At 46.3% G+C, this 22,585-nt stretch overlaps 1 protein-coding gene across 1 annotated transcript in view; it reads left to right on the top strand.

The window, feature by feature from the left end:
• The window catches only part of igsf3 (immunoglobulin superfamily, member 3), a 67,754-nt gene extending 49,650 nt beyond the window's left edge, over window positions 1-18,104 (top strand). Inside the window, exons 6-9 of the mRNA XM_041950909.1 lie at window positions 2,896-3,321; window positions 13,565-13,975; window positions 15,936-16,382; window positions 16,918-18,104. Coding sequence (XP_041806843.1) covers window positions 2,896-3,321; window positions 13,565-13,975; window positions 15,936-16,382; window positions 16,918-17,168 — 1,535 coding nt within the window. The 3' untranslated portion in view covers window positions 17,169-18,104. The remainder of the gene's footprint in view (window positions 1-2,895; window positions 3,322-13,564; window positions 13,976-15,935; window positions 16,383-16,917) is intronic.
• Window positions 18,105-22,585: the final 4,481 nt, after the last annotated feature.

Below are 22,585 nucleotides of genomic sequence, written 5' to 3'. Positions count from 1 at the left end.
AAAATGGCACATTTCCTCACTTTAAATCCAACGAGAAAATAGGCTGTACAGGAAAAAGGGACACAGCATAAAGTTGTTCTTACGCTGCCTGGCTGCTTTTATCCTGTAAATCCTGTGTTTTCTTGTTTTGCTGAAGCTGAAGCTAGTGTCTTCTTGTGTGCACAGAGCAGACACTAACCCTCGATCAACCTATGGAGATAAAGAGATAAAAACAAATGCTCTGTGCAGTTTTTTTTGTTTCATTTCAGTTTTACAGTTTTGATGCGCAGCAGCTGAGTTTGTTGCAGCTGTAAATATCCTTGCTTATACGGTTGATATTGTTTATCCTGCTGTAATATTATTTCCATGCAAGGTTCAGATTTAACTACATCAGATTTACCCCCCCCCCCAGTGAAACTCCATCCCTGCATGCATGGCGAGGCATGTAAACCCTCTTAAAAGACAGCATCTGCACACCAAGTCAAACCAAGGCGTACGGTTTGTGACTTGCTAAAGACTTATGAATGGCGAGGGCAGAACATGCAGTCCACATAGCAGAACACATCATGGTTTATTCATGCACCACTCAGGGAAATGAGCTATTATGACACACACACACACTCACTCTCACACCACCTGCCACACGTCATGAGCAGTGCTACTGTGACACCTATCAGAGATGCGCGCACACACACACACACACACACACACACACACACACACACACACACACACACTCTCTCCCACAGACAGCCATATGGATTAGCCAGAATTATTAGAATGGAAATGCTGCGGCAATGTGTTTCACAGTCTGTGGGTCTCCTCTGTCAGTGCTGAGTTAAGCTGAACATCCTCGGTACAGGCTGAGGAAGCCACTGGAGCGGAGCAGTGAGGAGCTGGCAGGCCAGGAGTACGGCGCTCAATACACACACACACACACACACACACACACACACACACACGCACACGGCCAACGGATTAGCTCCCTGCAGCAGCACACAGCGGTGCTGCAGAGAAGAGATGTCAGTTTTTAAGTGGCCATTTGTTAAGTTCGGGCAACAACAGAAACATTAGTTTGAGGAACAAGGGACGCATTATGCAAATCAGGGCAAAGAAGTCCGGAGCCGCTCGTCTCTTTTCAGCTGCACTCCTCGACATCTCCTCTCCCTCTCCTCCATGCTTGTTGATCAAAGGATTTTCTAAATGTGCGCTCTTGTGTGACGGTCAATGTGTGTGTTTTACCTCGTCTCAGATTTGTTTTGGAGCTCGTTTTTCTCACTTTAGCTTCCAACTGCAGTTTTATTGGACCTAAACCCGTCATGCGGATAGAGCACTTTTTTCCTGTTTCATCTTTCTTCTCGTTTACTTCTTTTGCCTTGTTTGTTTAGTCCTTGCACCTCATGAATAAAAAAAAAGTTGTGCTTCAGTTTCCTTTTGAGCTCAGATTGGGCCTCATACTGTCATGTCCTCTGAGTGAACCGGTCTACAGGCTGAAGTTCAAGATATTATATATGGCCACTGTACCTTAATTTAGTCCATGGCCTCCTCCTTTGTGGAGTCACGGTGCTTGCTGACAAGACCTGGAGGGGATGGGAGGGGGATGTCCCCCGGCAGCCTTGTGTTTTTGTGCTTGTTGGAGTTTCTTCTTTCCAGCTGATTGGCTTAAGGGGCCCTCAGGGTGTCTGGGGTGGCAAGTGTGTACAAGTGAGTAGCCTATAGATGCAGTCTCCCCCTCGACCACACACACTTTGTACAGTGAACGAAACAAACCCATTCATGTTTATTCACACAGACTAAAAGACGGAGTTGAACGGGAGAATGGATCGGAGTGAAATCCTCATTTCTGTCACAGAGGCAGGCAGAGAGTGAGGGGCATGGATGGATGGAAGAGTGGTGCAGGGAGATGATGAGAGATAGAGTGAGAAGGAAGAGTTATTGTCTGTTAGAGAATTATGGCCCCAGGCGGCTGTCCCAGCAGTATCCAAGTCTGGACAGAGAGCCATTGATTACACACCCTGAAGGACATGGGGGTTGATGGCTGTCGGAGGGAGAGAGAGGGGGTGAGGGACGGTCGAAAGTGATGTGGCAGTTGACAAGAGCATAATGGAGAAATCTGCAAAGTCTCAAGGAAAGGAATTATCTGATCTGGCAAAAATCAGACTTCATGAACATCTCTCCAGTGCACCTCCCTCTTTCTTTTTTTATCCGTGCGTGACCGTGTTTCTCATGTTCCAGCTCAATCATTCACGTTACCCTGAAATAGGCGCAGCAGGGCCAGGTTATTAAAGGCGCATGGAGGGAAAAAAAAGGGATTTTTCTCTGTCTCTCTCTTTCCTGACTCCCTTGCTTTCCAGTGCAGATGTATCTTGGCAATAATGTATGGAGTTGTGTGAACGTTTTTAGCTTAATGAGGATACTTTAGACTTGGCAAGGAGTTGGGCGTGGATCGAACATCGGCGCTTAGAGGAAATCTCTCCCGTGGGTTTTCTTTGTTGCATCACCCATTCATTTTGAAGCAAACTCGTACTTAGATACATGCATAGAGTAGTACATACAGAATATTCACGCACATGCATAAGGTAAATTGCAGGCTTTTGGCCATAATGATGGAGTAAAATGCATGTGGAGCTGGAGAACTGCTCCACCAAGTTGTCAGTGCACTTAAAGTAAATACTGTCTGTATCTTGTTTCAGCAGGGGGCTTTGCTTCTCTTGGTAGCCGTGCTTAAAAGGAAAGTTCCCTCCTGGAAAACAATTACAAACCCTAAATTATTTGCTGAGCTGCAAGCTTTTAGAGAACAGACTTGATCACACACCCCTGCTGTGTTGTGTTTTTTCATGCAGTCAGCTGTACTGTAAAGGCCCTTTGACAATCTGACGTCATTAACATCCTTTCTCCCTTCCTTCCACCATCTAGAGTCCTCCTTCATGGTGTCGGCTTCATCGCGAACGCCATCCGTCACATTTGGAGACTCCTTTGACCTCCTGTGCCTGGTCAAGCCTCGTCACAACCCCCGCGTCCCCACCTCCGTCACCTGGAGCTTCATGCCGGCTGGCACTGAAGCTGACAATGAGGATCAGGGAGAGTTCAAAGACCTCGTGACTTTCACCCGCGAGGGCACGCTGCAGTGGGGGGAGCAGCTGCTGGGGCTCGGTACCCGCACCACGGTGGACCGGTCGCACTCCAACACCAACTTTCGGTTGTCAGTGACCCGGGCGGGGCGTCGCGAGGCTGGCAAGTACCAGTGCACCGCCGTCCTGTGGAGGAGGAACTACGACAACAGCTGGAGCAGAGTCGCCAACCGCACTTCCAACCTGCTTGGCATCAGTGTCCTACAGCCAGGTAAATCTGCATGGCTGCCCGCCAGCCAGACGCGCACCTAATTGGAACGGACACAGACCAGCACACAAACAGGGATAAACACAGATTCACACACACATACACATCAAGTGAATTCAGCAGAGTTTAGAGGATTTCTGCCTGCTCTAATTGCTCTTAGTCTCTGGTTTAGCCACTAATTGGAGTGTGTGTGGACGTGTGTGTGTGTGTGTGTGTCTGCGTGCACAGGGCAGGGCGGAGTCTCCTAACAGAGCACAGTGAATGGATTGCTAAATATCCCACAGGAAGAGAAAACGGAGTGAAAGCGGTAGAAGACAGGGAAGCAAAGGATGGAGACAGAGAGAGTGAGAAAGAGTGATAAAGAGAGTGAGCAATCTGTCCTTGAACCTTTTTCCTCAGCGGAGACATTAAACTGTCTGCACCGCCTTCATTGGCCCTCTGTGCTCCACACACATACACACATGCACACACACAGAAAAACCCAGTCGGACACAGCCCAATTAGTGGCTGAACACAAACAGCAAACACACACAGACACACAAAACACACATTGGCCCAATTTAGCCCAATCTGGTGTGCCTCTACAGTATGATACTTCAGGTGAAGGTGCCTGAAGCAAATACTCATCCTGCTGATAAACAAACCCCCACCTCCCCCGGTGTTTTTAAAGCAGCGCAGCAAAGCATTGTGGATCCTGGAGTGCCAATTGGCTCCAGATTTGGGTGACTTGGTGGGATTGAATATGAGGAAGGTGCGTGGGTGGGGCGAGGAGTCGGTTTTCAACTTCTGAAATGCCAAATGTTCTTGTGTAACGTTACATTTGTGACCGTGAGCTATGCGTGAGTAGATATGTGCAGGCTGGTGCTGGTGCTTGCCTGCAGGTCTCTCCCATGTTCAGGTGAGAAGTTAAAATGCTTGTATCGAGTACAGAGGCAGACTGCGGTGATCAATAGCACTTTTAAAGCGAGCCAGTGGAATGTAGTCGCATGTACAGTACAGATAGTCTCTCATTCCCTGCTGCTATTGATTCAGATACACAAACAAATGCAAACTGATGTAAACACACTCACACTCACTCACACACACACACACACACACGCAGAAGCACCGCAGCTCAGTGACAGTACTTCACTTGCTTGACTGAATGTGCTCTGACCTTAACCATTCGCGCAGAACACACAGCATCTCCCGGCCCTTCAGGAGTTATTTGGAAATCAACTTATCATCCTGAAAGCTCGTTTACCCCCTCCCACCACCACCACCCCCCACCCCGGCACTTCCCTGTGCGCAGTTGCACTGTTTATCCTAAACCAGAAAAATCTTACCCACCATACGCGCAGACATTCTGCAGGGGAATAAATACCGGGTCCTCCTCCCACTTTTTTCTTTTTCTAGCAGCATCTCCATGACAAAGTGATCAGTTACCTTGGTAATGCCATCAGTAACCGTGACGATGTGATCAGTTGCAGACTGAAAGCCAATCAGTAACCATAACGTTGCAATCATTCTGTGTGTAAGGGCACTATCTCACAGGGGAAGGCGAGTAATTCCTTTTTCTCACTGGTTGCCGAGGCCGGGCTCAGTCCCTGGTCATGCTGTGTTCGTCTCCTCCACCTCCTGTCTTTTTTTTTTGGGGGGGGGGGGTGACGGGGGGTTGTGCAGTCAGACCTTCATTTAGACTGATGATTCATTTGTCAGAATGTAGGACATCTCTCTCTGCCTCACGCCTCTCCTCCCCATCTGCTTTTCCCTCTCTGGTTTCCTAAATGTTAACCACTCCTGGCTAAATGAGCGGCTGGCATTTTCAGTTCCTCTCTCAAAGAAGTGGGATAAAGGGGAGTGTGTGTAATGAGGTGTGAGCAAACACAGCATCTGACCAGATTCATAATTGAGAGACTTTAACTCATGCTTCCATAGGTATCTGCTCAATATGCATGAGCCGCCTCAGCAGCATTGTGTGTGTACATACATCCTTGTGTGCGTGCCAGAGTTCTTGCATGAACACCCCTGCAACCATGGCTCTTGTGATGGGCCTCTGAGAGCTTTCATATGCTTACTGTGCATATATACACAAGCCGACCTCACCCCCAGTGCCCAGCGACACAGCAGCAGAACTGTTTCTGTGAGCCCTCTGATGGTCCATTACACCACCATCTTGCATTCAGAGGAAAGACGCGCCTGTGTGGCTAACATAAGAAGGCTTGCACATGCCGAATGACACTCCTCATTAAATCATTGCAGAACTTCAAAAGCGGAGAGTGAAAACTAGCATCAGGAATGAGGACCTTGATCCCACATCCGTGCATCTTAGATCAGCAGAAGTGAAAAGATGCATGTACTGTAGATAAAAGCTAGACCGAAGCCGCACAGGAGCAGCCAGCCGGTCAGCGCTGCGTTTCGTCAAACGAGCGAGGTGCCTGTAGCTCGACCCAGGCCTACTTCCTGTTCCAGATTGCCTTAGCGGCACAATGCCTGTGTCCACATCCCATGGGTCATATCAGTGGAGTTCACTGCCATATCTGCACACACACACGCCACACTCACACAATAGTTTTATGTTCCTTGTGAGGGCAACCTTGTGCAGTGGCTTGTCTTGAATTATCCACCACAGGCTGCACACACAGGAGTACACACCCCATCATGCTCATGTACACACAAGCATGCAGTACATGGATACACACTGGGGCGAGGGGGGGAGTTACTTCCCAGGGCAAAAGTGTAATTATCTTATGGTGAACCACGATTCAATATTGGCCCTCACAGGAGAGGATCTCCAGAAAAACACACGCAAAAACATAAATATACAGTTGCACATACAGTAATATCACATTTCACCTGATTGAGTTTTCTCTTTGTCTCCTTCTGAAATGCAATAATGGCAAACACATGTTCAGCATGGCAGAACACCAGGGAAGCCTCAGTCTCTACGACACAATCTAATATCATCTGCTCATAACTCAAACTACACACACACACTCCTCATCTCTCCAACACACACGCAGAGAAAACACGCAAAACTAATTATACTGAATTTTCCCTAATGGAACCGGAGTTTAGATTAATGATGGTTTTGGGAGTTCAATACGTTTTTCTCATCATTAGGATGTGTGCACGTGCACATTTGTGCGTGCGCGCGAGGACTGGGATATTAAGACCGTCTGGTTATTGGCTGAGATGCAACGATGAAGGTGGTGATGGAGGGGAGGGAGAGGGGCGGGTGTCCCACTTAGAGTTTCTCCTCATCTCCCCTCGCACACCTACGCTCGCCTGGCTACCTTTCACTCACATGATCAGGCGTCACGACGAAGGAATGGATGCCTTTTTTGCTTATTCTTATCCTCTTGTTTTGCTCTCTCGTGGTTGCGCTTTGAGTTAGAATATGTACGCCTCCTACTTTCTCCTGCTTTATCTTGTCCCGCCTCGTGCGCTCTCTCCGTCTCTCTATCTGATAGCTCTTGAGGGTATATTCCCATTTAATATGGGCTGGCACCAGCAGATGCCGCATGTGCTCTCCTTTCATGCCAGTTGAGTACTTGCCACCCAGCTGTTATTGATAGCGGTGGCGTCGCTGCAGTGATTGGAGATTCCTGCTTATCAGGGCACGGATAGGAGCTGTCTATCTTCATTAGGGCCCGGCCTATCACATCCATGCCCTCTTTTCTCACTCCTACTCCATCTCTGTCTTTCTACATTTTGCACTCTCTCTCCCCATAAGTCTCTTTTAATGTCTTCTCTCCCCTTCACTCGCACTTAGCTGCATGTTTCCTTCCACGTACGCCCCCAGTTTCGTTCTCACTCTTGTGATTTTTCAATATTTTATAATTTCTTGCGCCCCTCCTCCACCTCATATTTCTATCCATTATGTTTACATTTTTCTTCAAATAGCTGCTTTACCATTGCCAGTACTTCATAAATGATAAGAATGTGGCAGCCGCGCTTGTTTGCACACAATAGCGGCTTTATCGCAGTGTTAGTGTTGGTGTCAAGGTTGTAAATCTTTTCTGTGCCCTGGTTTTGGCTGCAGTGGATATAGTTTGAGTTTGCCCACTAGCTCACCTGAGGCAGCACTCTGTGTGCAGGCTGCCTGTATGTCTGCAGCACACAGCCTGCCTCTCCCACATTTTATACAGCACATATACAAATAATCAGAGTGCACTTGCAGCCTTTTCATTTGCTGCACGCACACGCAAGCGCACAGGGTCATAATGGGTGATAAATGAAGAGCCTTTGAGGGGTGCACTGAAACAGAAAATAATTTCATAAAAGACTTTTGATTAATCACGCCTGCTTCAGACATTCAAGGTCAGGCTCCTTCGCTGTGTCTTCTTCCTCACAAGAGCAAACCCTTACGCTCTCTCGCATGCAACAGCACATGCACATTTTTCTGTCAAATCCAATCTGGGCCTCATTTCCTTCTTCAGCCAAATCTGCAGACACAATGAGATTCTGTGTGTTGTGTCCTTCCATCTCTCTTAAGCACCTTTGTGTGTGTGTGTGTGTGTGTGTGTGTGTGTGTGTGTGTGTGTGTGTGTGTGTGTGTGTGTGTGTGTGTGTGTGTGTGTGTGTGTGTGTGTGTGTGTGCGCGCGCGCACGCCTGTGTGTTCTGCTGCTGCTATAATTGAAGTCGTAACTCAGAGCTAGCTACAGTGCTGCTGCTCCCCATGTAAATCAGTGGCTAATAGTAGGAGCAGAGCAGAAGAGGCAGTGCTGCCTCGTGAATACATACATACGCACGCACACATGCCTGCGCACGCTCACACACACGCACACACACCAGCCTCTAGCCTGCACTAACTGAATGGCCACTGTTCTCTGTGGCTTAATGAGCATAATGTGTTTTATGCTTATTGGCAGACCGGTTTCAAACACACACACACACACACACACACACACACAGGCGCACGTTTCATCTGATATGTCTTTATGCTCTCCACTCTGTGCCAGCTTCTTTTGGGCCATTAATCTCCCAGAGTTCCCCTACCCTGACCTCTGTCTCACCCCCCCTGTGCATCCATTTCCCTGTCGGGCCAGCCTGCATCCAGCAGTCACTCTCTCAGACAGGCAGGCAGGAAGAGGCAAAGTGCAGTTAGTGCATCAGTGTATTCATACTAATGGTGGAGAATAGGAATATGTATGAGGGGAGGTTTCGTGTGTGTGTGTGTGTGTGTGTGTGTGTGTGTGTGTGCGTCTGTCTGGGTGTGTTCAAGGCTGAGACTACTTGCACAGATCCCCATAATTAGCGCAGTCTTAATGATATTGTAGGGGGAGTTGGAAAGGGGAGGAATGAGGAGTGGTAATATCCCTCTGACACAATGGGATCATAGACACATGGCAGTCATTAGCATCAAAATTAGGCTCCCAGTTCGGCAGAGGAGCCACTTTTCAGTCAGGGGAACTCCATCCCTCATTGCCTCTGACTAGCAGCCCGCTCTGATCTGTGCCCCCTGTGACAGCAGTACAGAGGGGCCGGGGCGTGCGGCGTTGCATGCGTGCATGTTTTTGTGCTTGTATGCATAGCTGCAGAGGTTGGCAAGGAGCAGCAAAGCCAAAGTGAGCTGTTCTGCAGGGGGATCAGGGCGTGTCTAAAGCCCTCAGTCCTGACATGCTTAGGGTCCTGGCCTTGGATTAGCCTGTGGCTGTGCTAATGCTAACGCTAAAGGCGGAGCAGGCAGCCATTAAGACTATAAGTCCTCTGGAGTGGAGCTTGAGAGACTGCCTGCTGCTTTCTGAAATCCCCCCAGGAGCATGTTCACACTTTCTGTCTTTTACATCTCTCTCATCTTTTCCAGGCTCTCTCCCTCCCTCTGCACACTCACTCTCATTCCCCCGCTCTCTGTTGGTCTCTCTCGTGAATATCTGCTCAGTTTGGTGATATATCCCTAAACTCTCCTACTTTTCTCTCATCCTGTCTTCTTTGGAAAAAAATCCAATCGTTCTCTTTCTGCATCTACCTTTCTGCTTTTATTCATCCCTCTCATCTCTTTATGTCTCTTTCTCCCTGTCTCTTGCCCACTCTGGCCTCCGTCAGCTAAGTGGAAACATTACATCTGTGGCCCGGTGGATAGGTTGTCAGCTCAGTGGTCATTAAGTACATATTAGACTATATTTAAAAAGAGCCAAAATGTTAGTCAGAGACCCCACCAGCACCTCTGCTGTTCGCTCTTCATTTAGGCCTCATTAATATTCATGAACCCACAGGTGAGGCGGCTGAATATTCATGTTAGTGCCAGGTGATTAGGCAGAGTGTGATCAGGAGACACATAGATCACAGTAGCGCAGAAGGGAGGGAAGAGGTGATGACTGGTCAAAACAAAGTCTGTGATGAAGGGGAAATGAGGGGGGCGAAGCCAGCGTTTCAACCGTGACGTTTAGAGCCAGTCTTGCATTAAAAGACTTCACCTGGAGCAGCACAATAAGGCAGAGATGGAAAAATGAATTTAATTTCCTCTCTAGCCAAAGAATAAAGGATAACACTCTTTGATTTACCAATCTCGGCCTGCATTCTCCTCCTCTGAATGCTCGGCCAAGCAGTTTCCAAGCCCCTTTGAAGTCATCCTAAAAGTTAGTTACAAGCATGTGTGTGTGCTGTGGTTGGTGTGTGCTGACATGCCACAGTGGCATCCTTAGCTGTGCACTACTCCTCCCCCAGGACTCAAACTTGTTTTCATCTGCTCTGCTTCACAGTCGTGTAGCGCTGCTTTTGGGGTTTGGGGTGCACTCTGCTGTCTTTCTTCCTTATCAAACCTGGGCTGCTGTTCGTAGCCTTTGTGTACTTACCTCCGCTGATAAATAACAGGAATAAAGACAGCTTTGTCTTAACTCTGCAGTTCTTGTAGCTATTAAACGAGACAAATTGGGCACACATGGGAAGGGGGTGAGCCGAGGGTTCAATGAGCCAATTAGCGACTGCTCTGTGTGGATTTGTGTGCACTGTAATGACGCTACATGCCCAGCAAACTGCTGAAACACAAGTATCTCCAGTGGAGCTGCGATAGCTGTTTGGTAGGAGGCACTCAGTCTGGATGCAGCTCATATCGTTACGTCTCTATTCTGCCCAATCAGATATTTCTCACATACGTTACAGGGCAAGAATCAGACTTTTAATTAAATATAATTGAATCATGCCTGGTGATATAAACAAAAGGCTCTGACCTTGTTTAATTGAGTCTGCTCTTTTCCTGGAAGATAAGATCAGTGAGGTCCTTAAAGGTATCTCAGCCATACCGCGTTGTTACTGGAGACAGGGTTGCCCTGGAAACCACAGCGGCAGGTGAAATGTAGGAGAGGCTGTCAACATTCATGCTTAAGGTTAACTTCAAAATTATGAGTTTTTAATCTTCTGCCTGATTATACAGGCAGTGTATGCCCCCCTCCTTTTTTTTCTTGTGCAGAAAATAAACCAAAACAGTTAAAGGCTGGTGCATATAAAATGAGCCTGCACTTCCCTTCTCACTGAGGCCAGCTTTGACTGGCACATGGACTAATGCAGAGCGGTGAGAACAAGTGTTTCCAATTATGGATTTGTCTTACTTTGCGGATGCACCCTTGAGGCTCATTAAAGAAACACAGCAGCAAAGAACATGCGATCACACTTAAAATAGGTATTGACAGCCATGCTGACACACAGGAGCATGCTACTACTCTCTCTGTTGATAGAATGCATATATATACGATGAGCGGCCTTGTTAAGGATGTATGATTAAACTGGGCGTCCTCCCACAACACGCTAAATCTGCCTTCATCAATACCACATATACAAACACAGTGCATACTGTATGCACATCATATAGAATTTTCTAGCTTGCTTTCTGCTGCTTGCGTCAGCAGATGCATTGATGTAACTGTGGTGGGACGGCTGCACTGTAGCTGAAGGAAGAAACCTCGCTCTCAGTGGGAATGGACACGTGTCCGAGGATGTGACAGGCTGCTCTGTGAAGTCGCTGTTCTCTTGCTGAGACATTTCACAGCGAGAGGATTCTGGAGGGACTGGAGACTTTAAGGTTGTTTTGGGACATAAAAAAGACAGCGTTTCTCGTCCATTTATTTCTCTTCCGCCTTTCTGCCCATTGCGCTTTAATTTTATTAGGCCCGCTGTCTCTGCTTGAGTGAGTGCTTAGTTGTAATAACTTGTAATAGCTGATGATGCTACCTAATAGGGCTTGAATAATTAGCCTATTTTAGCTTTGAAAAGGCGTTTCTGTAAACACTGATGTACGGCAACAGGCTTTCAGCCCCCAGTTTTCTCCTGGCTGCGGAATCAAACTTCAAATGGGAACGGCAGAGAATTGCTTTGTCCTGTGCCAATCCAATCCTGCATGGTTCCACTTCAGGAGGTTCGGAGGTAATTCTCCCACAAAAAAAAAAAAAAAAAAAAAAGATTGCCAGGATTCTGCAGGGCTCGGCAGTAATTCCGGATGGAGAGATTGTCAGGCTTCCTACCAAGTCTCTAGTGGGCACCCAGGCAATGATGATGACTAATTTGAGATGCTAGCTCAAAATGCTGTTGCACAACAGGGTGGTCTGGCGTCGCCTCGCAGTCATGCATCTTTTGACGTTTGCAACCAAACGTGTGCGTGCTGTATGTGCAGTGCAAATATGCATAATTACAAATGGCGATCGTTTGAGCACGCACAGCAATCTGTGGATAAGGCTGAGGTTTTCTAGACAGATGGCTGTGACCCTAGGCAGTCAGTCAGTCATTGTAAAGCTTAGTGTGAGCTAGGAGGGTACATGAATTGGGGATGCAGAGGGTTGTTTAAGAATGCAGGAGAGGTATTGAGTGGAAAATAGAAGGCAAATGACAGCTTGTTAACCAAACCTGGTTAATACAAATGTTTGTACCTTAGTACGGCTGGATATAGCTTGACAATACAACACCTGAGTTGCAGTACCAATACCAAAACCAAACAAAAACACTCTTCTCATTTGACAAAATGTTAGAGGCTGTTTAGAAGACGTTTGCTTCTTTAAATTTATATACTATTGCTAATTGCATTGAAAATTGCATTTGACAGGCTTCTTCAGCAAACGTGCACCTAAAAACTGCATTTTTTGTTGCTGCGTGCATTCACAAATCATCAGATGTGTGTGTTATGTGAACAGCTCTGGTAGACATCGATCCTCTGATCCAGAAATAGGTTTTGCACTCTCTTTTGGGTGGGAACGGGTGGCAAAATGACGTGCACGTCTGTCTCAGAGATCAATTAAGGGAATTTGTTTCCCCATATTGGGCTCAGCCAAGAAACAAGCCTTGGCTCGCTTTCAGTGTACCAACACTAGAAAGTGCTCCCAATTAAATTATTATTGCATAAGTTAAAGTTGTAAAGTTTTTGATGGGCTGTGCTAGGCCTGCCATTTCCAGTCAAAAGGCTAGAAATTGCACTTTGTAAAACCACATATTGTTTGACATTCATTCAAGCTGGGTGGTAGCTGGGGAGTGCAGATAAACACCTCTGGCATTCTAATTGATTGAGACAAATCTTGATTATCTAATATTAATCTCAGCTGTTTCAAGATCTCCTGAAGTAGCAGAGCGGTCTCATTCCTCTCATATAATGCTGAATGTAAAATACAGCAGGTGTTATGGCAGGAAAAATGAACTAATCCTCCCCCCAAGCGTTTGACAGCGGGGCCCTGGTCGCGGTCACACCTGATGTACCTGCAGCTAATCCTATCCCACAACCGATGTCACTGTAACCAATCCTGTCAGAGCACTCAGGGCAGCCTCAGCTCCTTCCTGACATCTCAGTCACACCTCTATATCATCTCCTCCCTCTATCTGCTCTCTTCCCGTCCTTGCTTGACTTTATAAATGCATTCCTTCTTCCGTCTCTTTGCTTTTCTTTTTGGCAGACTGACAGACCCCCTGCTCTGCTTTTGTCTTACCTAATTATATCCATAGCCCTGCTTCACAATCCACCCCCCTCTCCTTCACCCTTGTCTCTTCAACTGTTCTGCATCTTATCTTACGTTTCTACCACGATACCAACGGACCTCCCATCCCCTAAGCTTTGATTTGCCTGACATTTCCTCCTTCTTCCTCTTTGTCACCTGCCCTACCCACCCACCCACACACACCACTATCTTTTCCTGCCCTGCTGCCACCAAAAAGAAACCCAGCTACAGGTCGTCTGTCATAAAACAGAAATTGTATTGTGTACCTGTCACGAGTGCTCACGTTTTCCTGCACCCAAAGGAATGACTGTCTCCTCTTTCTCCTTCCCTCCTCTCGCCTAATTCTTTGCAGAGAGCAAGCTGCGAGTGCAAAAGACCAACCAGTCTCAGGTGTACCTGGAGGACAGTCGTGTCAGGATCAACTGCTCCATCTCCTCCCAGACCAGCCAGGACTCCCAGCACACCGTGATGTGGTACGTGAGGCGCGCAACGGGGTCAGAGGCCGACGAGCTCCTGCTGAGAATTGAACACTCGGGGGCCTTTGAGTACGGCGCCTACGCGGACGAGGAGAGACTGCGACGGCGAGTGCAGGCCGAGAGGCTGGCACCCCGTCTCTATGTGCTGACGCTAAACAGAGCAGAGAGCAGCGATTCCGGGACGTACTACTGCCTGGTGGAAGAGTGGCTGAGTGATCCAGATGGAGCCTGGTATCGACTCTCCCGGGAGTCCTCGGGGTTCACGCAGGTTCTGGTCAGACAGCCAGGTGAGCAAGCGGTCAGAAGTGCCGCTGTCTTTAACAAAATGTTTTTTATTCCCACTGCAGGGAAGCAGCAGCTGCCTCTTGGGCCCACATGCTGTCCTGCTTTAGACCAGTTGAACATCACTGACCCAATCCCTCCTCCAAATCCCCCCGCAACACATGCTCTGCCCAAGGCATCAAGGACGTCTCGCGCTCATGACCTCACACCTGCCCCGGGCAGGGCTCAGGTGGCAAAAAAATGCGTTGAAGGCATGCCAGCTGTCATATGCCGTGCCAGAGGGCAGAGCCTGGCTCAGACCGAGAACCCAATCCTCTTGTCCAGTACTCAAAAATGTCCAAAGCACTCAAGAGCCATTATGTATTTACTGCCACCCAAACCCTGACATCCAACCTCAGAGTTACCTTAAGCACACTCTACCTCATATCTGTTTTCTCTCCTTGACTGACGTTCCCCTTCGCTCACATTCTCTCACCACAAACTTGTTTCCCTTCATCTGCAATCAAACTCAATGCCCCCCAAATGCAAATAAATAATAAAAACAACCCATCCATCCTTGACATACCCTTTTCAGTATGAATAGATTCGACACAGCAGCTGAAGGTGACTTTTTGTCAGACGTCTGAGAGCAGCGTTTGTCTGCCAGGTGTCCTGTTTGTAATGCAGAGTGAAATCCCTCATATGGCACCTAGAACGCGAGGATCAGAACTTTTGGTCATGAGCCAAGAGGGCAAGGAAAATGCATGTGTTTTATGTAGACAGTGAAGCTGACACCATTCAAACAAGGAGCGACAGTGCACATTGTGAATATGTGCACTTGAGATTAGGCTTTTCTTTGTGTGCAGCATTGTTTTCCTCTCACTCTTTAGTTTAGTTTAACCTTAAAGTCTAAACAAAAAAAGTGCACACATGGCTGTGTGTGGGTGCTCACCAGGGGCCCGGGTTATTATTAAAGATTTAATCAGGAAAAGCATAAAGTATATTATTCATAAGCATATAGGTTTTTACTTTTAATGCTACATAAACATCTACATCACAGGAATAGAATATGCTGTCTAAACAACATGGATATTCATTAAGGTGCTAAAAAATGCATTCACCTAGGCAGTCATCCAGAAATCAGCTTGTCAGGAGGAAACATGAGGGGAGATGTGTGCCAGCACTCTGCGTTTTTTTTTTTCTTCTCTCCTTGCTCTCCTGCTGTCCTTTCTGCTTCTCATTTTGCTTTAACAAGAAGACCGTTCCAAACTGTGTGTGAGAGGAGCCATGCAAGCCAGGTCTTTACTGCCTCCTTTTTTTCTTTTTAACTGCAGTGGAACTGGGTCATTGTACCATCCCTGAAGCGTTGTAGCATACCCATACAGACAGACAGACACACTAGCCTTGGGATAGGATCTAACCTTGCTGGAAAGCTGAAAGAATGGTGATAGCTGTGGGCAGCACTGTGGGATTTGTTTATTTTTGTCTCATGTTTGCACATTGTGAAAGTTTGGTGCCCCTGTTTCCAGAATCATTTGCTGGTCTGCCATGTTAATTTGAAGTTTTGAATTAAGGCTGCGTTATGAAATAGTGAAAAACGCCAAACACGACGTCAAGCCAAGTGGACTTGGACTTGGATCTTTAAATTTCATCTTCATCTACAGTCCAAAACACAGAGCTTTCGAGAATACTGTCAAATAATCGGCTAATCTTCACATTTGAGAAGCTTGAACCAGCAGAGTTTTGGCATTTTTGCTTGACAACATGACTGAAGCACTGAATTTATTTTCAAAATAGATGCTGATTCACTTTTCAGCTCTACTCTCTCAACTCTAGTTCACATAGTTTCTGGAAAGGCTGCAGTTAATGTCAATTTGAGAGAATGTGTTCTATTGCCAGGCTCCAAGAAATACTGTACATTACAATACATATCTGCTTTTTCTGCCCCCGTCTCTTTCTCTTTCTTATCTTCTTGGACCTCTGCAGAGGTACGATTGCAGGTGGAGGAAATGGAGTCAAACGTGACAGTCGAAGAGTCCGACTCTATCAGACTGGGCTGTAGCATTCCTTCCCAGTCGTCCCGGGACTCCCGCTTCTCCGTGTCCTGGTATGTGGAGCGCTCCGAGGACGAGGATGATGACGACGAGCCGGGCGAGGAGGAGAGAGAGCGGGAGTGCGTGTTCTCCATCGGCCACGATGCCGTTTTCGGAAACGGAAACTGCAGCCCGAGAGAGGAGGCGGGGCCAAAGTCCCGCCTGCAGTTCGAGAGGATGACCTCGGACCAGTACAGCCTGACCATTCAAGGTGCACGGCCAACAGACGCAGGCCGATACTACTGCCACGTAGAGGAGTGGCTGCTCAACCCCCGCAACGCGTGGTACCGCCTGACCACCAACAACTCTGGGTTCACTATCGTCAATGTATTGCAACAAGGTGAGTCCTGCATTAACTAAATCCTTTGAGCGTCTCTGAGTGTAGGTGAACACTTTGTACTGGTATCGGAGGCTGTCGTCTGATATTATACTGGCAGCTGAGGGTAGCACAAGATGTAATTAACCGCTGCTTCTTTAGATGCTTTGTATTACGATGTATGCACTGTCATTTTGCCCAATCCTAATATGTCCTCTGTGTTACAGCGCATGTAACAAGGGGATATCATAGGCTAATTAGTGAGCTCTCAGATGCACCCTGCGCATGTCATCCCTGCCTTGGATCACCACCTGTAGCAGTTATTTTTGAGACAGGAGCAAGTCTAGCAAAAGTAGAGCAAGAGAGGGCTGCCCACTGTTCAGCATTAAAGCTGAGTGATCAATGGATCACAAGATGTTGAACAGATTTATTCACCAGTGTCCGCACATAGATGAAGTGATTCTACATGCAACAAGAGGAAAACCAAATTGCTTTAAAAATTCTCCAGGACCTTTTTGCATCTGTGAAAACCTTTGATTTGTCTCTCCTCTGTCAACAGTGTCCACCCTCCAGTCAGTGGTGTGCTCCAACGACTCCCTCTTCTACTTCGTCTTCTTTTACCCCTTCCCCATCTTCGGCATCCTCCTCATCGCCGTGCTGCTTGTGCGCTACAAGAGCCGCAACAACAGCAAGAGCCAAGAAGGCAAGAACGGCGCCCCCCTCCTGTGGATTAAAGAGCCTCACCTCAGTTACTCTCCCACCTGTCTGGACCCGCCTGCGCTCAGCCTACACCCCGGCTCTGTCGATTAAGCGAGGGTCCCCCCGCCCCGCCTGCCTCGCGTGAATCGCAGATCCAGCCAACACAATGCCAGGGAGCAGATCTGGACTCCACCTTCAGACCTTACTGTCGTTCACTGCTGTGTTGAATTAGTCAATCAGTTGATCAGTTTAAATTCCTACCCTGGTGGCTGCTTGTTTTATGTTAACAACATTGTGTTTTTTTTGGTCAGTGTGTGTGTGTGTGTGTGTGTGTGAGTGTGTGTGTGTGTGCGCGTGCGTGGACTAGAATGGGTGTGCCATGTTAGCACGATTAATTGTACGAATGCAAAATGAAGGGTATCACGAGCCTTTCTCGTTTATGTTTTCTGTGAAACTTAATCTCATAGCTGCATTTTGATTTTTATTATCTGAATATTTGTCTATTTTTCAAAAGCGAAAAAAAAAACAACAAAAAACTGCGCACATAGAGATCACTGGCCAATCCGGGAAGGACATTTAAGAGAAGGAACTCTATAATCGAATCCGGCTCTGAGTGGATGCCAAAAAAGTCTCCGCACTGATCCAAGAGCAGCCACAGCCTGGCCCACTATGTTGGTTGCCATAGTGATTCTCTGCGCCCACTGACTCCGTAGCTGATGACTTGGTTGCCAGCCTGCATAGAGACAAAGGCAAGGACACACAAGTCTGTGTCCTAAGTGAGGATGTGTGTATGTGTGTTGGCCCACCTGCCTCCACAATGAATTTGCCTTGGCAGATAGAAACCGGTCCTCGTGCGCCACTTAAACACTGCCAGACACTCTGGCCTTAGTGAGAGACTGCTCCGCTCCTCTCCTCCATCCTCCATCCTCTATCCTCCTCTCAGAAAAGAGGCAGCAGCGTGAGAACGAGAGGAGGGGTGTCGCAAATGATGGAGAGTAAATGAACAGTCCTCACCTGCTGAAGATAGATATGTACTTTGACTTTTTTTTTTTTCAGTGCCAAGACCTCCTTATTTCCACTCTGTCCTCTGCAGCTAATGTTTGAGGGTTTTTTTTTTGGGGGGGGGGGGGGCAGCTGATTAGTTTTGAGGCAGATTGTAAATATGTCTGCTCACCTCCTCTCCAGTGAGTTTATGGGCCTTGTGAGTAAAAAGGCAATTTTTACACTCATGTTAAATCAGTTGAGTTGTGCTGCTTAAATTAGGCTACACAGTGGAGGCTACTGACTGAATTAATTCAATTCTTGCACATTTCTTCATGTGGCCCAGTATGACCACCCCGTCCTGTCTTTAAAAGATATCAGAAGCTCAAAAGATGCATATTAGTTCAAGAAAGACTTGTGTTTTTGATTTGAGCCACACTGAAGATTATGTGTAGATGTGTAGTGAGACACTCTAAAAATGTTATCTGCACTCTATAAGAAGACAAATTGATGGGTGTGGGCAAATGTTTGACTTTTGTGTTTATTTTAAAGATTTTTCTATTTATTGTTTTATACTACTTTGCATAGCTTTGTAAGATTTTTCTTTTTGCTTTGAAATTCTCTAAGAACTGTGCTGCTTGTGTTGCCAGGCAACTGCACCAAGCAGATTATGTCAATAGCCTGTGTGTTGGCAATGTGGTAGATGTAGAAATGCTAGATTTGTCCTGCGCATTGCAGTCTGTAGCATTTCATACCAGATTGTCAAGTTTGGTCAGTGTCAAAACACTGTATATCTATACCTATAATGAAAATGACTGTGGCTTTACATGTACAGTAGTTGAACAGACAAGTCACAAAAATGAATTCACTTACTGCTGTTGCTTGAGTCGCGTTTATTTAGTGAAATGTGATGTAACACCTAGGTAGGATGTTTGATCAAAGACAGCTGAAGCTGAACTGTTGAAACGTCTTTTAATCATGGATTCTAGCTGAAGGCGTCATCCTCCGCTCCCCCTGACGCAAGGCAGAAGGGTTGAAAATCTGTGTCACCTTCCCTGGAATGCAACCGCCAGGAGAGGTGTGAAATCCTCTACCCGACCTGGTCCTGACCCTTTCACTGCCAGACTGGTCATGAAAACTCTTGAAAAACTTGACATTGTTGTCTCAATCGTGTCAACATGTATATTGCATGACAATACAGCAGGAGGAAATTTTGATGTTTTGTAAACGTTGAACTCTTTGAGCATTGTGTTTGTGTGACAGAGCAGTGCCCAATCCCACCCCGAACCCAACCCCGACTTCCTGAGCCAAGAGTCAACACAAAGCCCAGTCCCTCATCATTTACAACATCTGACTGCCAATTCCAGATGCCCTCTGAACCTGTGAAGTAATCTGTTTCAAGAATGGGTGTTGTGGAGATTGTGTTTGATATTATTGCTCATATTTGTCTTTTTAATGCTTTGCTTTTATGCAGCACTTCATTAAACAGATTTATGTCAAAGAAAAGTACCCAGCTGATACTGACACAAGCCACCGAGTTCTGAGATTTCATCCTCCTCCATTGTTTTTCAAGGTAACCACTTCATTTCAAGTTAACCACACTGTTCCAGGTGGATTAAGGCTGGTGCTGTTTTGTGAGGAGAGCTGCAAATCCAGCTTCAACTAAAGCCCACCCAAAGTCTCCACAACTTTTACTGCTTTTCATGGACCTGAAAGGTTCCTTCAGGCCTTTGTTGTCTGTGTTTCCACCACCATCCAAAGTCCTGCAAAGATTAGGCAAACTGGTCCACTGATGCACGGAAAAGCAACAGTTGTTGTCACACCTCAGTTCTGCATGCGGCCGTGCAACAACGTTGATCGTCAGCGCATCTGTCGTATGCTTTTCGTTTGTAACTCCATGTTGACGTGTCAAAGCACAATGAACAAAAACAAACTGGTTTGCGGCTGATTTTTAAAAATGGTGGAAATAAAATGCGAGTCCTCAACCAGTCAGGAATGTGCAGGCACACCCCCAAAGTTCCTGTGCTTTTGGGGGTAAAATAATGTCCCCAGATCTTAACTTAGACCCTGAGCTATGTGGTAGAAATGCACTGAACTCCTCCAAAGGCTCCTAGTCCCTGGGGAAAGTTCCTGTGGTGGAAACCCAGCTTAAATATCTCACAAAAAAAGCCCATCGATTAGCTGCCCATCTTCCCATTATCAACCTTCTGTCTACAGCTGTTTCCACAAAAGTGATATTGATGTGGATAAAGAATCTTGAGCAGAGAATTGGGATTAGTGTGCACATCCAACCTCAGTTGGGTCCCAGGCAAAAGCAGCACACGGCGGAAATAGATAAGCAGTGCACACACTGAACATTGCAAACTCCCGAGTAGTTAACGAGGCGATGTTTTGGCCATCAAAGTCTTTGTCAGGCAAACTTCCACATTAGAGAAAAACTGAAAATGATCTCCAACTCAAAGAGTTAGAAGAGCCCATAAACTAAAAGATTATCCACTATATACTTATCTGGTAACTATGCTAAACCTGGCTAATAGTTTATGCAGAGTATATAATGTGCATTTCTGACAAATGTACAATGATAGAAATATGTGCAATATTGTGATTGTGCATGAGAGAAATGAACTTGTAAATAGTTTTTTGTGATCTCGCTGTAGGTGGAGTTGTCTTGTTCTCTGTATATACGGCCTGTTTTCCTCTCACATTGATATCTTCCTAACAAAGACCCTGGTGGTTGAAATGTTGCCTCATTAAACTGCAATATACAGTGTGTGGACTACCTCTCTTTCTCCATCATAAACTGTCTTTAGCCTCCTGTTGCTATTTGATGTGACTTGCTAGTGCAAGTCAGAAGTATATACATCAAAACTGCAGGAAAGCGCTTCTATGCATTTTCAGTCCCCAGTATCACGAGGAATAATTGATGGAGCTGCTGGAAATGTCTCATGCGATTTGACAGTAATAGTTGCATATCTTATTGACTTGCATTTGCATCAACAGTAAACTCTAATGGGGAACTGATTTCAGCTTTTCATGAACGAAACTACAGGAGCTTGTTTGTTGGTTGACTGATTGCCTTTTATACATCTTGAACATTCCCAGAGACGCAGGTTTTGTAAGCGGTGCCACTGAACAGCTGCTTCAGCATCAGTGTGGAAATCGTAACCCCAGACTTAATTCATACATAATTCATTTCATCTTTCTAGACTTGAGCCAGGGAGTGTAGGGTGTGGTCGCGGCGTGTGATGTGTGTTTTTTTTTTTTTTTTTTTTTTTTTGTAGTAATAATATTAATACCATCCATAGCTGCCTCCCAGGACTCCTCCAAATGTTCTGACAGTGTTACAGCTGCCTTTTGAGGGCTGCATGTATTGGCTGTGTGCTGGCTCCAGAATTTAGATGTAAAATAGTTTGTGGTGATGCTTTATTTTCAGTGATGTATTTTTATATTACCATGGTTTGTTTTTTGTTTTTTTTTTCCCCTTTGTTATTCTATCGAATAGTTGCCATCGTGACCATTAAAAAGGCACTTTGCTATTGTCAGTTTATTGCAATAAAATACATTCAGTGCATCTTCCTGTTTTCCTTTCAACCATATGCAATTTGTGGTATTTGGACATAGAGCGCCCTCCACAATTATCCGCCATCCTTTAGTGAAAATGTGAAAAACATTTTTATTCTTTATCCTTTCGCTCAAAATATTCACATATTTAGTTGAAGTAACAATTGAAAGGAACAATTTCTTAGCTTGAAACAAATATTTTTTCTCAAAAATATGTGTGCCACAATTATTGGCACCCCTTCATGTAATATTTTGTGCAGCCTCTTATTGCCAAGACAGCAGCTCTGGGTCTTTTCCTCTCATGCGTGACGCCGATGAACACATGGCACAGAATCTGAGACCATTCCTCCATACAGATTCTCTCCAGATCCGTTAGATTGTGAGGTCGACGCTTGTGGACTGTCCTCTTCAGCTCGTCCCACAGGTTTTCTACGGCATTCAGGACTGTGATGGCCATGGCAAAACCTTTTATATTGCGGTCAGTGAACCATTTCTGTGTGGATTTTGAGGTGTGCTTCCGATCATCAAAAATAATCCCTCTCAATCATCACTCGTGACCCGCTGGAAGTGTGGGGTGGCTCTGTATCTGCGGAGACCGTTCTCTCTGCCTGTATTTTGTTATTTTGCTGTGCTCTGGACGTTTCTGGGCATCAACCATTGGGCAGTGGATGTGTAGCGAGTAACAGTGCACATGGTGTGAGGGTGACCAGGTGCCAGATATGCTGCATCCAAGATGAACTGATGAGATGGAGATGAGGGGGCAATTTTGCATGGCGTGTTTATAGACCGCAACCAACAAATCCTACTCATTCTGCCTTTAAGCTTCCTGGCAGAGGCTGTTAAGTTTTCATTTTATATCTGCTGGTAATTAATAGAGTCCATGATACCATGCATCATAACAAGATGTCCAGGGCCTTGGGAAGAAAAACCCTCAAGCTCAAAGATCCACCACCATACCTCAGAGGGGATATGGGGTGCTTTTCTGT

The sequence above is a fragment of the Chelmon rostratus genome, chromosome 13 (assembly GCF_017976325.1).
Source record: "Chelmon rostratus isolate fCheRos1 chromosome 13, fCheRos1.pri, whole genome shotgun sequence".
Classification (NCBI taxonomy): Eukaryota; Metazoa; Chordata; class Actinopteri; order Chaetodontiformes; family Chaetodontidae; genus Chelmon; species Chelmon rostratus.
The sequence above is the reverse complement of the archived record's forward strand: the minus strand, read 5'-3'. Positions and strand labels throughout refer to the sequence as shown.